Source organism: Elgaria multicarinata, chromosome 21 (genome assembly GCF_023053635.1).
Source record: "Elgaria multicarinata webbii isolate HBS135686 ecotype San Diego chromosome 21, rElgMul1.1.pri, whole genome shotgun sequence".
In the NCBI taxonomy this organism is placed as follows: Eukaryota; Metazoa; Chordata; class Lepidosauria; order Squamata; family Anguidae; genus Elgaria; species Elgaria multicarinata.
In genome coordinates, this window is record NC_086191.1 from 10,370,444 (window position 1) to 10,385,407 (window position 14,964).

The 14,964-nt window shown below is 44.8% G+C and overlaps 1 protein-coding gene across 2 annotated transcripts in view; it reads right to left on the reverse strand.

Annotated features, from left to right (window-relative positions):
* Positions 1-14,751, reverse strand: part of ASH1L (ASH1 like histone lysine methyltransferase) — a 63,185-nt gene extending 48,434 nt beyond the window's left edge. For both annotated transcript variants that reach the window (XM_063146133.1, XM_063146131.1), the window contains exons 1-2: positions 14,630-14,751; positions 8,546-9,069 (exon numbers count right to left, since the gene is read on the reverse strand). In XM_063146133.1, coding sequence (XP_063002203.1) covers positions 8,546-8,968 — 423 coding nt within the window. In that variant the 5' untranslated portion in view covers positions 8,969-9,069; positions 14,630-14,751. The remainder of the gene's footprint in view (positions 1-8,545; positions 9,070-14,629) is intronic.
* Positions 14,752-14,964: the final 213 nt, after the last annotated feature.

The following is a 14,964-nucleotide window of genomic DNA, read 5'->3' on the forward strand; positions in this document are numbered from 1 at the left end:
CACAGGCAGCAGATTTAACATTTCATTTCCTCTTGTTGTGTTCAGGTAGGGAGGGGAAACTCTCCAAGCTACTGTTGCCATTGCGAAATTACCCACATCCATCCTTAATGCCATCAGATGGAACTGGGCCCTGGAGCCATCAGCGTTCTGTGTCCATGAAAAGCCTGGCAAACTGAACTCTATGCTTTGAGGGTGCCATCTAGGCCCGCCTAAGCATTCAGTCAGCTGACCCAAGAGGCCCCTGAAAGTCCCGGCCTCAGAGATGGCTACTCAGTCCAAGCAACCTTCTCTCTGGTACAAACGGACTCTCTCTATCCAAGTTCCTTCTCCCCACCCACAATCCCAGAATCTGACCCTTGCCATGAGGCAACCGCACAACGAGCCTCCACAGATCCTCGATGGCTTGTCCAACCTGGCCTCTACTTTGTTCCTCCCCCTGCACTGTGGGCCCTTCCTACTTGCAGTACCTGTAATTATGTCAACTAATGACTCAGATAGCTTTTTTTGAAAAGCATCAGAGAAGATCATGAAGGACAGACCTATTAACGGTTAACAGTTATGATAGCTAAATGGAACCTCCAGGCAGAAGCTAACACTCAACATATTTATATGTGAGCAGCTTAGGGATTATTATATTAAGCGCTACAGAAGTATACAAATAAATAAATAAATTTCTCTGAGTGCCTGATGTTGGGGGCAAACAGGGGCAGGTGTCAAAAATTATGCTCACCTTGGCAAGTGTGCCACCACCTTCTGGAGGAAGTGACAGTTGGCCAACCTTCTTCCCAACTTTGAAGCTGCAGAGGTGGGCAGATCGTCTCTGACACCTCCCCAAATTCAAAGGCGGAAGGAAAGCTGGCGGTTGTTGGGTAAAACGTGCCGCCAAGGGGCCCAGAGAGCCTTGGCCATGCAAAACCAACCTGGAACCTGCCCCCACCTGCCTCTCCTGCTCCGGAAGAGGAGGTGCTATTGGTTGAGAGCACTCAGGGCAACTTCAAGTAGTAGCACCCAAGGTGGCATATTCCCCTCCCCAGCTAGCCTTTCCTAGGGAAGGGGCCTGACAGGCAGGCCAAAAATGGCAGTTTCCTGAACACACAATGACAATTGCGTCCATGCCCTTCTTGAGAGCATCCAGAGGCACCTGGTTGGCCTCTGGTAGAAGCAGAACACTGAACTGGTTAGGCTTTGGGTCTGATCCAGCAAGGCAGTTCTTACAGGCCTATAGTTCTACTAGTTAGAAAACTTCTAATTTCTGGCCTAAATGTATGCATTGCCACAATCTCATTGGGTGTACTGGACAGAATTTTTGGACTTGTCTCAGGGAAACCCAAGTTCAGATACCCACTTGGCTTTGAAGCGGTCACCTTCTCTCAGCATAACATACCTTTACAGGTTGCTGTGAGGAAGATAATGGGGGTACAGCCACACACGCCTTTCCTTGGAGAAAGGGCAGGACAAAAAGTCAATTTCTCTCAACTCCAAAATGCAATACAGGGATTAACAAAATTGAACTATCTCACAAGGCTGTTGTAAAGATTAGCGAGATAATAAAGTGCTTCTAACACTCTGAGCTATACAAATGCAAAATATGATGATGATCCAAAGCTATGCAGATATTCAGCAGAATTCTCTATGGGGAGGGGCCATCCCCTTCCCTCGAATGCCAGGAAAACCTCTATGCAGTCATATGGAAATAACATGGAAATTAGTTGTGGCCCTCTGAGCTTACAACCTTGTTCTACTTAATCAATGCGGCTTCCCTATCCTTATTAGATCAGGATTACTGTTTTATTTTTAAATTGACATCCGCATGAAACACACGCGAACGTAGGGCACAATCCACTAGGAAATTCTCCTGCACAATTTATTTTATTTATTATTAAATTAGTGAAGAGAACTTTCCAGTGTTCCTTGGGTCAGGTCTGAATATCTCCCTCTCTGCTGCTCTTAAGGCAGAGTCTGCTGCTCTGCTGGGGACCACCTCGCCCTGCCTCACAATAAGGCCGTCTCTGAGCCTACATCTTACCGCAGAAAACACTTGGGATTCACTGAATGCATAAGCCCAAGTTGGTTTTAGCTTTCCCCACACCTTGTCTTTGAATGCATGATGTGGAACTGGAATGAACGAACACACACACACACACCTCTTAACACATCTTTTTTCAGGTGCCCCCAAGACAGAGCTTTGGCTTTGAAGAAAATGCAATTCCCACCACACACGCTCATTTCCTCAGCAGCTATAAAAGCTGAAGGAGGGAAGTCTCTTCGTGTTGGGTCACCGTTTGCCTTGCGAATTTTCAGAAGCAGGCTGTAATCGAGCCAGCAAGGAAGAGCCTTCTGCAGCATCCACCTGCATAGCCAAGGACGCTGCAAGGATCAGAAGGATACCTGTGATCAGCAGTTTCTCAGGGAAACGGGGGGGGGGGGGGGCTTTGAGAGAATAGAAGCAGGTTCCATCTTGTTTCATTGTCTCAACTGCATCACGTTACAGCTGTCAGCGCAGGGCTTGTTGCTGTCACCTTCGTGCCTCCACATCATCCCCGAGACCGGAATAGTCTCAACGCTGTTCGGCTATAAATAGGTGGAATATTCCAGTGGCTGCGTTTGCCCATCTGTGCCTCGAGCAACTAACTGCTCGGCTGCTTCAGGTCCTGGATTGTGATTTCCCAGGAAAGCAAACCAATACCTACCAAGTGGCTGAGCATGTTACAAACGAAGACAAAGGAGGCAAAAACCTGCGAGGCCTTGGGCAGATGCGTCGGTACACAGACAAAAAGCAGCTTAAATGGACTGGAATAAAAGCCCAGCTAGGGCAGATAACGCGAGGTTTCAACTGCGCAAGTATCATATAGGGAGCAAATTTTGACATTCCGACAATCTCTGCTTTTGTACATGTATTTTATGACAAGCTCCTAGCCCTCATGGTGGAAGGTACTGGGTGAGCAGTGCCCTGCAGATTACTCTTTTGCCTTGCTTTCTCCTATAGCTTCTGTTCCCGAGAGCCCTGGTTTAACTTCAAGTGAAACGATATCAAACTCTGAAACAAACCTGGGTTTGTTTCAGGGAAAGCAGCCCTCAGAGTCTGGACACTCCCTCAACTCTAAAAGACTCTAAATGTTTTAAAGAAAGGATTTCAGCATGACGTATTTTGTTGCAGTTTGCTGCTAGCTCCAATATTAAATACGCAACATAGAAAAGGGATGGAAGCTGGGGTGGGTGGGGGGAGAGAAATGAAAACGACCTACTCAAACCCCACGATTTGGCATTTCTATGTCTCAATCATTGTTCACACACACCTGGCCAAGGTGACCGAAAACAACCACACAGCAACAGAACCTCATGCAATTATGTAAAAAATTAGGCAAGAGTTTACTGCGTATTGTACCCTTCTATGCACCCTCTCTTCTGGCCTCTCAGATGCTCAGACTTAATGCCTCTTGAGCCACCAGAATTTTCCTTGTAGAAGACACACTCTCAAAATGTAGAGTCACCTATGTAACTCTACTGTACCACACAAGCTCCGGTTTCAACTTTCGGCTCAACCCCAAACTCATTAGCAAATTCCACCTCAGACCCTGAGGCAGAAAATCCAGAGGGCTGGATTTATCCCAGGGATAAATACTACTATTAAACGACACGGCAATTTGCTGCCCTTTCATAACACCTAACATGTGCAGCCTCAGGCAGCTATCACACCCATCTTCACTGCATTTCCCACACTTTCCATAAGAACATAAGAAGAGCTGCGCTGCATCAGACCAAGGTCAATCTAGTCCAGGATTTTGTTCACAGAAAGGCCAATCAGCTGCCTACGGGGAAACTCACAACTAGGACGCGACTGCAACAGCACCCCACCCACCCACATTCCCCACCAACTGGTGTAACTCCGATACTTGAGTTAGCATATAGCCATCAAGACTAGTAGCAATTGATAACCTTATCCTCCATGAATTTGTCCAATCCTCTTTTAAAGCCATCAAAATTGGATGGTAGTGAATTCCATAGTTTGACCATGCGAAGGACTTCCTTTTATCCATCTTGAATATCCCACCAATCAGCTTCATGGAATGACCCCATTGGGTTCTAGTATAATGACAGGGGGAAATAAATGTCTCCCTATCCACTTTCTTTACACATGCATCATTGTGTACACGAGATGTTGTAACCTTTCATCATAGGGGAGTTGCTCCAGCCCCTCAATCATTTTAGTCACCCTTTTTCCAATTCTACAATATCCTTTATTTAGGTGCAGTGAGCACAACTGTACACGGTATTCTAAGTGTGGATGCGCCATAAATTTATATATTTATTCCAATTTATTCAGGGAATAATTATCCAGCTTACAAAGTTATATTGCACAGAACGATAAAGGTTATGAAATGCTCAGGATGTCAAGGCTGCATTCAAAAGATAATTTTGGTATTAGCAAACCGTTTCACTTATGTTGATACACCCAGCTTCACTGCTAGTTAAGTGCCTCTGTTTGCCCTTACTGTGTCCTATTATTATTTACAAAGTGCTTAAAAAATATCAAGCGATATACAAAAAAAAGAAATTTTTAAAAGGTCACTGTCCCCAAGGTTCACAGTGCAGAAAATAACCACATGCTAAAAATAACATGGTCATCCCACACTTTTGTAAAATGTGTAAAGCACAGAAGCAAAGCAAATCCCCAGGAATCACTGACCTATGCTAGTCATCTGAGGCCGGAAGTCCCAACGTTTGTGAGGTGTCTCTGTCTGTAGGACCTACTCAACACGGGTGACTATGCACGTGGTTCAATATGAGCTCAGCATAAGAGTGCCTGTAGGACACATGGCTGGCTGGGGAATGCTGGGAGTTGCACCCCAACACACATGGAGGATGCCAAGTTGGGGAAGGCTGCTATAGGCTGATGAATATGGGAGGGGGCGACTGTAATCCAATGGAAGCAAATGGAGTTTAATCGATTTGTGCCGTTGGGTCTAATTGACAGGTTGGGACCAAAAGCAATACCTATCTTCATAACAACTGCCTGGAAGTTAAGGCTGGGTGAATTTGTCAGTTTTATTTTCTCCCACGTTTGAATGATTTAAAGCTCAAGTTCTTTCTCTCCTAAATATGAAGAATTTGGCAAAGTTTTGGTAGATTCTTATCAAAAACAGACTGAAACAAAATTCTCAAACATCCGCAGCAGCCAAATTCAAGAGGTACAGCTATTCCCAGTGCAGGGGGGATCATGATATACAACTGTTCAAGATGAGGGGCCTTTCCGGAAAATTAGGTGGCAAACTCAGACTTTTAAGAGCAAAGGACAAATCTATCCATTTTTATTTTTCACACATTACGATTGTTTAAATCTCAAATTCTTTTTGCCCCAAATACGGAGAAGTTGGCGAACTTTGGAAAATTCTTATAAAAATCAAACTGAGAAGAAATTTGCACCCATCCCAACTGGACATAATCGCCATCTGCCAATGCTCTTCTTCAGGACCCTCTGCTGTTGGAGTTGAGGTGGGTGGTGACCAAGCAGAGCAGCACTCTGGCTATGGAACCCCCTCACCTTGAAAGGCCCGCCTGACTCCTACTCTGTTACCCTTTAGGCATCAGCCAAATCTGTTTCTATTCTTCCAGGCCTTTTAGATTTCAATCAGCTGCTTTCATTCGTGTTTTGCTTTTACGCTAATTGTCTTTTACATTTTTTATGAATGCCTTAATGAATAAAATAATTTGTATTTCCTCCCTATATATACCCATGGCAACCATCATCATCATTAGGGATGTCAACCTGATTAGAGAAATCTCTGATGATCAATCATGTGAGCTTTAATTGACTGATCGATAAAGCTTCCACAGGTTTGCATGCAAATAATACAAATAAGTCTAAAGAAGAAAAAACATGCTATTATTTTTAGGTGATGGCATACCCTCTTACACATTTATACGAGAAAGAGAGAAGACAGAATGACTCTTCTATGATGGCAATTACCATCCACAACTACTTAAAAATGTTTTTTAACCTGATTAAGGGCACAATCCTATGCATATTTAGACAGAAAAAAGTCCTCCAACACAGTATTCTCCAGCCAACATGGCTAGTTGGAGAATTCTAGGAATTGTAGGGCTTTTCCCCTCATCTAAACATGCATAGGATTGCGCCCTAAACTGATTAAACACTGCAGCCTCAATCATTATTATTTATATAGCACAATCAGTGCACATGATGAGTTAGGGATGGGTAACTTTGCTGTTGCTAGACTCCAATACTTATCAGCCTCAGCCAGCATGGCCAATGGTCAGAAATGAGGGGAGTTGGAGGCCAGCAACATCTGGAGGCCACAATTTCCCCATCCCTGCCTTCCAGAGTAACAGAAGGAAGAGATTCATGCCTCAAAGAGCTTACAATATAAATCTTGACAGATGAGAAGAAAGAGTGACAAAGGATAAGTGCAAGAGTTTTACTCTTTCCCCAATATTCCCATTCTGAAGTTACTATTCTCAAAGGTCAAAACTTAAATCAATCTTTGCGGAGGGGGGGAAAGGGAGAAGAAGACCTTGAAATCATGAGGGCTGAGAAACCAAGAATTTTGCCCTACAATGACCAGGCAGCAGTTCTACTGAGGATATACCACTCTGCTAATTTTAGCATACTTACGTAGAGCAGCAGAGTTTGAAGAAGGAGCTGCTGGCAATGAATGGCCCAGCTTACATGGAAAACATCAGGCAGAGCCACGACTTATGAAAAGAGATTAAACCAAAAATTGCTCATAAAGTTTTCAAGAAGGTGGTGAACACATGGCAGATTTTACCAGGCTGCACGGTTGTAGAATAAAAAAAAAGCCTTAGATCTCCCCATGTTTTTACAATTATTCTGAAGAAACAGAACACTGGTTTGAGCTAGTAATGCTGTCTTGTTTAATGTAGAAGCGTTCGCATAGATTCTTAGCCGCTTTAACGACTAAATTCCTCTTCGGAAAGCAGCACAAAATTTATAGATAAAACAAACAAATCAACAACAGTCCTTTTCCAGTGGAACTGCTTTTGTACTCTGCAAATACTAATTCATACCAGGAATGGTTTGAATCTAACATTTTTCCAGATTATCCATGACCAAACAAACATAGCCACTATAAACACGCATTTAACATAATGGTTAAAAGAGCATTCCGCAAGTCCCTTGTACAAATCTCAACAGTGCCGTGAACCCACTAGAGAACCTTAGGCAAAGCCCTACCAGACTCTATCCCCCATCGGTATTATGGGGATACTATTACTGGTCTACCTTTTAAATGTTCCTGTAAAGACTCAAGTTAAAGGAAGCCAGATTCCAGCTGGACATCAGGAAAAACTTCCTGACTGTTAGAGCAGTGCGACAATGGAATCAGTTACCTAGGGAGGTTGTGGGCTCTCCCACACTAGAGGCCTTCAAGAGGCAGCTGGACAAGCATCTGTCGGGGATGCTTTAGGGTGGATTCCTGCAGGGGGGACTCGATGGCCTTGTAGGCCTCTTCCAACTCTGCTATTCTATGATTGAGAAAATGCATGAGAAACACTTTCGCACATAAATAAGAAAGCATTCATATAAACACTACTATTATGGGACTACTTTAAAGAAAACAAGTCGATGAACATCATAGGCGAGAATGGATAACTTCTAGACCAATCAAAATAGAGGAGTGACAATGGCGAGTCTCCCCTCTTGCATCTAAAACCAGGTTTTAAAATACTTGGATACTTTGGTGAGGATGGGGAGAAAATACAGGGAGGAAGAAAGAGAAGAAGTGGGAAGAGAGGTGTTTTTGGGGACAAGGGCCGGGTTGAGGGGAAATGAGTTCTACAGGAGACTAAAACTACACACATACACTAGAAGTTTTACTCAGCCCTTCCACTAGTTTTCGAGATTTCACCAGGCAGTACCCATCTTCTCAAGACACAAAGTCTAGAATACCCTTCCGCAACTTGGTGCCCTCCAGATGTTCTGGATTGCAACTCCCATCATTAACAGCCAGTATGGATGCACCAGGGGCATAGCTAACATTATTTTGCTTTTTAAGAGAGGGGATAAAGGAAAGAGCGGGGGAGGGAAGAGAAGAGAGAGAACTAGAAAGCTGGTCCCATATAATAATAACAATTAAAAATTGGGTCCCATGAAACAGTTTAAAGGTGGGTTTTGGGTCTAAAAGATTGAAGAATACTGACAAAGCCAGGGGTGGGGAATATGTGTCCCTCTAGCTGATCTTGAACTGAAACTCCCATCAGCCCCAGCGCAGCAAAGCCAACAGTGAGGGATGGCAGGAGTTACAGTCCAACAAAATCTGGAGGGCCACATGTTCCTCATCCCTGAATTAAGAGTTCCCTTTTCCCTTCTACTTTTTAAAAAACAAATTCAAATACTCCAGAAGCCAAATTCTGCCCTATATACCACATAGCACTGGCGCTTACCAGTTTCAGGTGCCTACAATTGTTTCTCCCCCCACCCCGCTCCCCTTCACGGTTTTCCCCACCCCCATCGCTTCCTGATGGCATGATTTGAGAACTGCGAACACACAGAACAAGCATAACTCACTTGCTTTGCAGGGCCAGGGTCGTTCTTCTCATCGGTCATCTTCCCAACCTTCTGCACCCTCCTGGGCTGCTTGATAGTGGTTTTTATGGCAGGCCGGCAGACATAATTTTCCAGGTTTTTAGGGGGTTTCTTAGTTCTCTTAGCTTGGAGGCCAATTTTCAGTTTTAAATTTCCCTCCGAAAAGTTTGTTTCCTTCACGGAAAACTGCTGCTGGGCATCCGACAAACCCTCATCCTTGCCAGCCGCGTCACCACCACTCCCCTCACGATTTCTCTTCTTCTCTTCCTCCTCCTTAGCGCTACCATCTACCTCTGCCTCTCTCCTGCCTCCAGCCGCGCCCGTGGCAACCGCAGAGGGGCTTTTCCCAGAAAACCCTTCAGAACCAGAACCCAGCCCTAACATAGCAGTATTCTGAGAGTCCATCACAGTACGTGCTGTTGCAATTATTATTATTTTTTTAAAACAGAACAGGCCTGTGCTCTGCAGGCAGATCGTCCCAAAAAGTTGTAGCCGGCATCTTCTCACTGTGGGGGAAAAACACACACAAAAAACACAGTCAGAATAAGAAGTATTCAAACAACGACATGAACGAAGATTCAGTATTCTCGCTTAAAACTGAAGAATAAAATGTAAGTCTTGTAAGGAAGTCCACGAAGTTACTAGCCTTTTTGCACATATTTATCTATCCTAGTAATTTAAAATATATATGAAAACCAGGTTTTCTCACTCTTTCCAGCCAGTTGCCTGGAGGCAATTCTTATTTACCACAACTGAGACAGGTGGCTACTTGCAAGTCTACAGCAACCAAAGAACCCACTACTTCAGTCCAGAGCCCCATGCATTCCTACATGTGCAGCTTCCTCTGCTCACATTGATAAGCAGTATATGCATCAAATAAATGAACAATTTGGAGGCGATTCTCCATGGCAAAGGTATTTGTTATTAATAACAATATCAACATGTATATTCCAGGGCTCCAGTAAGGAGCTCGAGGGTTTGCTTGTCTTTTTCTTATGTTTGAGACGGGCACTGGTTTGATAGCCATCATGAGAACCCCATTATGAGGCAGAAAAGCAGGATATCTGCTAATAAATTTAAAAACAACAACCCTGCATGAACAGAACAGCCCCATTCATTACAATTAATGAGGAAGCCTGGGGGAGAGGAGCTTCATGAACCTGTGAACTAGATTCATTGCATTGGGGGAGGAGGGGAGCATAATGTCAAAACGTTCTTTAAAATGAAAAAAACAAGGTTCTTGTCCTCATGATTTACTGAAGATCACATGCCCCTCCAATGTCATTGAATTACAACTCTCATATACTGGGGAGGGGCCATGGCTCTGTGGTTAAGCACATGGCTTGCAGAAACTCCCAAATTCAATCTCCGGCATCTCCAGATAGGATGGAAAAATTCCTGCCCCAAATCCTGGAGAACTGCTGCCAGTGTCGACAGTATTGGGCTAGCTGGACCAATGGTCTGAATCGTGTAAGGCAGCTTCGTATATAACGCCTGACCACTACTCATGCTGAATGGGGCTGGTGTGAATATGGAGTCCAAAAACATTTGGTTCCCCACTCCTGATTTACAGGTATGTTTGATAAAGAGGAAAATACAGGCAGAAATCTAATAAAGGCTCCAATCTTCAAGGCTTCTGTGTTGTATGTCAATCTCTGGTTTCTCCGTATAGGGTTAAGCGTTTTTTGTTTATCTTATGCATTTGTATGTTTGATTAAAATTGCACTGGTACTGACTTTCCCCTCTTCTACCCAAAGCTTACTTTATTTAGGCAGCTCTCAATCTGGATTGTCAGATGCTTTTTTTTTTAGTTACAAACATGGTTGGTAATTACAATTACAGCTGTAATTGCAGAGCTGTTTTAAGTGTTTCTATAGTGGTGCACTTGGTATTTAAGTGTTTGCCTGTTAAGTGCCTAGGGCAGCCCTCCTTCATTCATCCAGACTGAGCTCTGATGCACAAGTCTCCCTGATGCCCTCTAGCGGTCTCCTCTTCTAGCATCGCCTCTCACCAGGTGAGCCTGAGGAGGAAGCCCTGAGCTTTCCAACACAACAGGGATGGCTATAGTCCCTAAGGCTTTAGAGACGCACACCAAAATCCAAGAGCCCCAAGACAGTCACTGCCTCTTCTCCAATTCGAATATCCCCTTGACTCCCAAGCTCTTGGCCTTGACGTTGTTCTGAATACATTCACTAACAATAATTAACACTTATAAAGTGCTTTTGAGTGTTCAAAGTGCTTCATGCATCACCTTGCTGCAATCCGTACAACACTGAAGGTAGGTCAGTATTACTTATTGTGGGTGGGGCTGAGAGAGAGTGGCTTGCCTAAGGCCAGCTAGTGAGTTTATGGCAGAGGTGAGATTTGAAATGGCGATTTCATGATTCATATTTCAGTCTCTTAACCACTGCACTGTACCAGCTCTGTACCACATCAATATATTTCTATGCCCCAATCAATCTACTTGACCAGTACAGCTTCCTCAGCTCTCAGGCTCACCTGGAAAGACAAATACGAACTTAACACACACAAAAATTGCAGGTAGCCATGTAGGTCCATTAGAAGAAAAGCCCAAAAGTAGCAGAAGGGCAACACCTTAATTTGTACCACCAAAAACTGTCACAAAGTAGGGAGCAAGCTTTTGCATTCCCCCACAGCTCTTCTTTAGGCTGGATTAAGAGTTCTGGGGGAATTCAAAAGCTTGTTTCTCTCTGTGGTATTTGAGTTGGCCCTAATAACAGTATTACTACTGCTACTTTTAGAATTCAGTTTTGAGGAATTCACACAGAACTGAATGAACAATTCAAACCTGACAACAAGTGTTGAATCCCCTGAGTGTTGAGAAACCTAGTTGTGTGTGTGCTTTCAATCCTTGGCTCTCTGTCCCATTACAGGTGGGAAGGGGAACTGGGGACACATGTTCACTAGGGGCAATTCTACCTAATTCTCTTCATCACAACATGAAGACAACTTATGGATGTGACATGTCTATACTAAGCATATTTATTCAAAAATATGAACCACTAATTCGGATTTTTTTCAAATAGCCATTTACTTGGTTGGCCATCTTTAGTGAGTAAAGATCACCTATATGTGACTAGATATGAAAGCTTTTATAAACTAGAAGAGAGTTAGGGACTTCCCCCCACCCAGGCTGCTGATGAGCCAGAAACCATTTGTAGGTTTCTGTGGGCAGGCTGGTCATGATCATTTTTCATGGCCCAGTAACTTTTATAGTCTTGTTTGCAAAGCTACAATAATTTCAGTAGGACTAAGGCTGCACTCTGACTTGGGAGAAGTTATACTAACCTCAGTGGGACTTAAGTTTTGAATAAACATGCATAGGATTGCACTGAAAGTACATTCACATGCTTATGACTGCAGCATTGATCAAACATGCAATGTTACACACCCCACTTATTCTCTCTCAACTCAAGTAAAGAACTAAAGGAATGCCATTGGAATCTATTTGTTATTTATTTATTTTATTTTATTTATTTATTATTTATTACATTTTTATACCGCCCAATAGCCGAAGCTCTCTTAGAACTATTTAGAACTATTCCTCTGTCCCAAATTTCATCCTATGTCATAGCTGGAAACTCTCAGGTCATTAAGAGTTTAACCTTTTTACAATCCTGGCCTACATGCATTCACTGAAACAGAAATGGATTTTAGGACTTTTTCAAGAAACTCACTCTAAATTAGCAATGAGGAACCTTCTACCTAGGGCCAATTCCTCTCCAAAATGCAGATCCATGGTTAGAATAGCTCCTTCAGAAATGTAAGTCTCACCATCAGCAACTCTCCTTACCAATTCCGGATCAGACCAAAGGCCTATCTAGTCTAGCAATCTGTACCCACAGTGGCCAACCAAATGCCCATGGGAAGCAACTGATATCGAGAAGCATACTGCCGGTAATATTTAGCCATGAAGTCTAGTAGCTTAATCCTCCTTGAATTTGCCTAATCCCTTTTTAAAGATGCCCAATTTAGTGGCCACCACTACATCTTGTGACAGCAAATTCCGTAGTTAAATTACAAGCTGTGTGGAATAGTGGACTTCTCATAGGCATCTGGGTGGCCACTGTAGTAACAACATAATGGACTGGAGAGGCATTTGGTCTAATCTAACACAATTCTATTTTTTTTTCTTATACAGCACTATAAGAGGTGTGTGTGTGTGCATGAAGAACAGAGAAGTTTACAATCTAAATCTTGATAAGGGAATGGTGGGGGGTGAGGGGAAAGAAGCAAGAATGGGGGGAGTGAGGACCAAAGGATTTAGCCAAAGTCTTCAGGGTACTAATCACTGAGGAAGTTCATTACTTCCCAAGAAGTAAGCTTCAGTACTCCAACTCTCCCAGATTCTGGGAACAGTCAAACAGGAATATATGATCTCCACAAAACAGCCTACTGAGGCTTTCCAAACCTCTCACCTGCCACTGCAATAGAGTAACCTGTCAAGAATCCCTTTGCCTCATAGGAGCCAAAGTACACTTCAAAAAAGACAAATTAGTGTGGGTGGCACATGCCGTCCGTATGATGATCTATTGCCATGTGCAGACACGCCAGGAGGCAGCGATTGGTTGCACATTTCCCAACAATTATACATGCAGCAAAACACACACACACGTGTGTGTATGCACGCACAAGAGAGAGAGAGAGAAAAAACATCACACACCACGCTATTCCCTACCAAGGAAATATATTCTGTGCAGGAAATTTGGCATCTCTGCGGTGGTCCTTGGTACCACAACATCAATCAATCTTACACACACAGAGATCTGTCTCAAATATGCAAACTACCATTCCTAGAGATCAACCTTATCCATCAACTCTTCCATCAAAGATTACAGCTAAGATTACAGGGGGGGGGGGCAGGCTGTCAAGGAGCCCACACACACCACAAGGGTGCGACCACCAGGATTCCTATCTTGCTCATCTAGGATTCCCTTCAGACACCAACCCATCCAGGATTCAACCAGAAATCTACACACAGACACACCCCCATGAAAAAATAAATAAATAACGCACTTCCCTTAAATAGGAGGGAGACTGTCTGTGTGTGCGCATACCATCATACATTGATGGTGCTATATAAATAAATAATAATAATACTGAACCTTCACTTTAAACAGGGACCAGAAGGATCAACGTATAGCCCAAAATGAAGCTACAAGAATCTCATACATCAACTCACACCACTGAGTGAGACTGCAAGAATTCCATATGTAAACCACCTCCTCCCCAAACGAGGCTGCAAAACTCCATAACCTGCCCCCCCCCAAAAGTGAGGCTACAAGAATTCAAGCCAGCCAGCCTCCCTCCACACAAAAGTGAGTCTGCAAGAACTTCACAAGCAGAGCTACAAGAATCCCACAGGCAAGATGCACAAAATCTGCAAGAATGCATCCTGCGTGCATGCATGTAGGTATGTATGCATGTATACACCCCCACACACTTGTATACACACACACACAGTATATAGACACGCACAACCTCGAAAACGAAGCTGCAAGAATCCCATACGGACATGCACGCGAGCAAGGCTCCTTCTTCCCCACCCCTTAAAACACAAACACACACACACACCCAGCCAGGAATCTTACACACCCCCATAACAGGATCAAGCCCTTCTCTTAAGCAAGGGGAGATTTTACTTACTACACACACACACTCCACGCATTGTGTATCAGGCAATGGCAAACCTTCCCCTTCAGACGGGGTACAGAGGGGGAGAGAGACCGACCCCCTCCCCAAAGCAAGGAGGATCCTTCTTTCACTCTACCACCCCCTCCTCAGAATAAATACCAAAAAAAAAAAACCACCACGCACCCAAGGATTCCCGCCCCCGCCCCCCGTTCTCCCACCCTCCGGAGACAGGCCTGCCTGTCAGGAACTCCCACCCGAGGCTGGTTCTCCGTTTCCCGCTTCACCCCGCCGAGGGAAAGGGGTCTGTCAGGGATCCTTCTCCGCTCGGCTCCGCCGCGGCCTAGCTGTCAGGGGCGGACGGGCCGACTGAGGGACGGGCCCTCCTCCTCCCCTCTCCACCTCCTCACTCACCGTATCACAGCGAGGCCCGGCTGGGGCTCCTCCGCGCCGCCTCATCCTCCAGGCCGTGGCCACCCGCCTGGGCGGGCGAACAAGGCCAGAGCGAGCTCGGCGGAGCACCGACTCGCCCTCGCGGCGGCGGCGGCGGCGGCGGCACCACAGAACCACTCTGCCCACCCGCTTCTCTTCTTCCTCCTCCTCCTCCCCCCGTCTCTCGCTCTCCCTCTCTTTCCCCCCCCTCCCGTCTCCTCCTTGCGCTGCTGCGCTGAAGGCGGCCGCGGATCCAAAATGGCGGTAGTAGTAGCGGCGGCGGCAGCAGCAGCAGCGGCGACGGCGGCGGCGGCGGC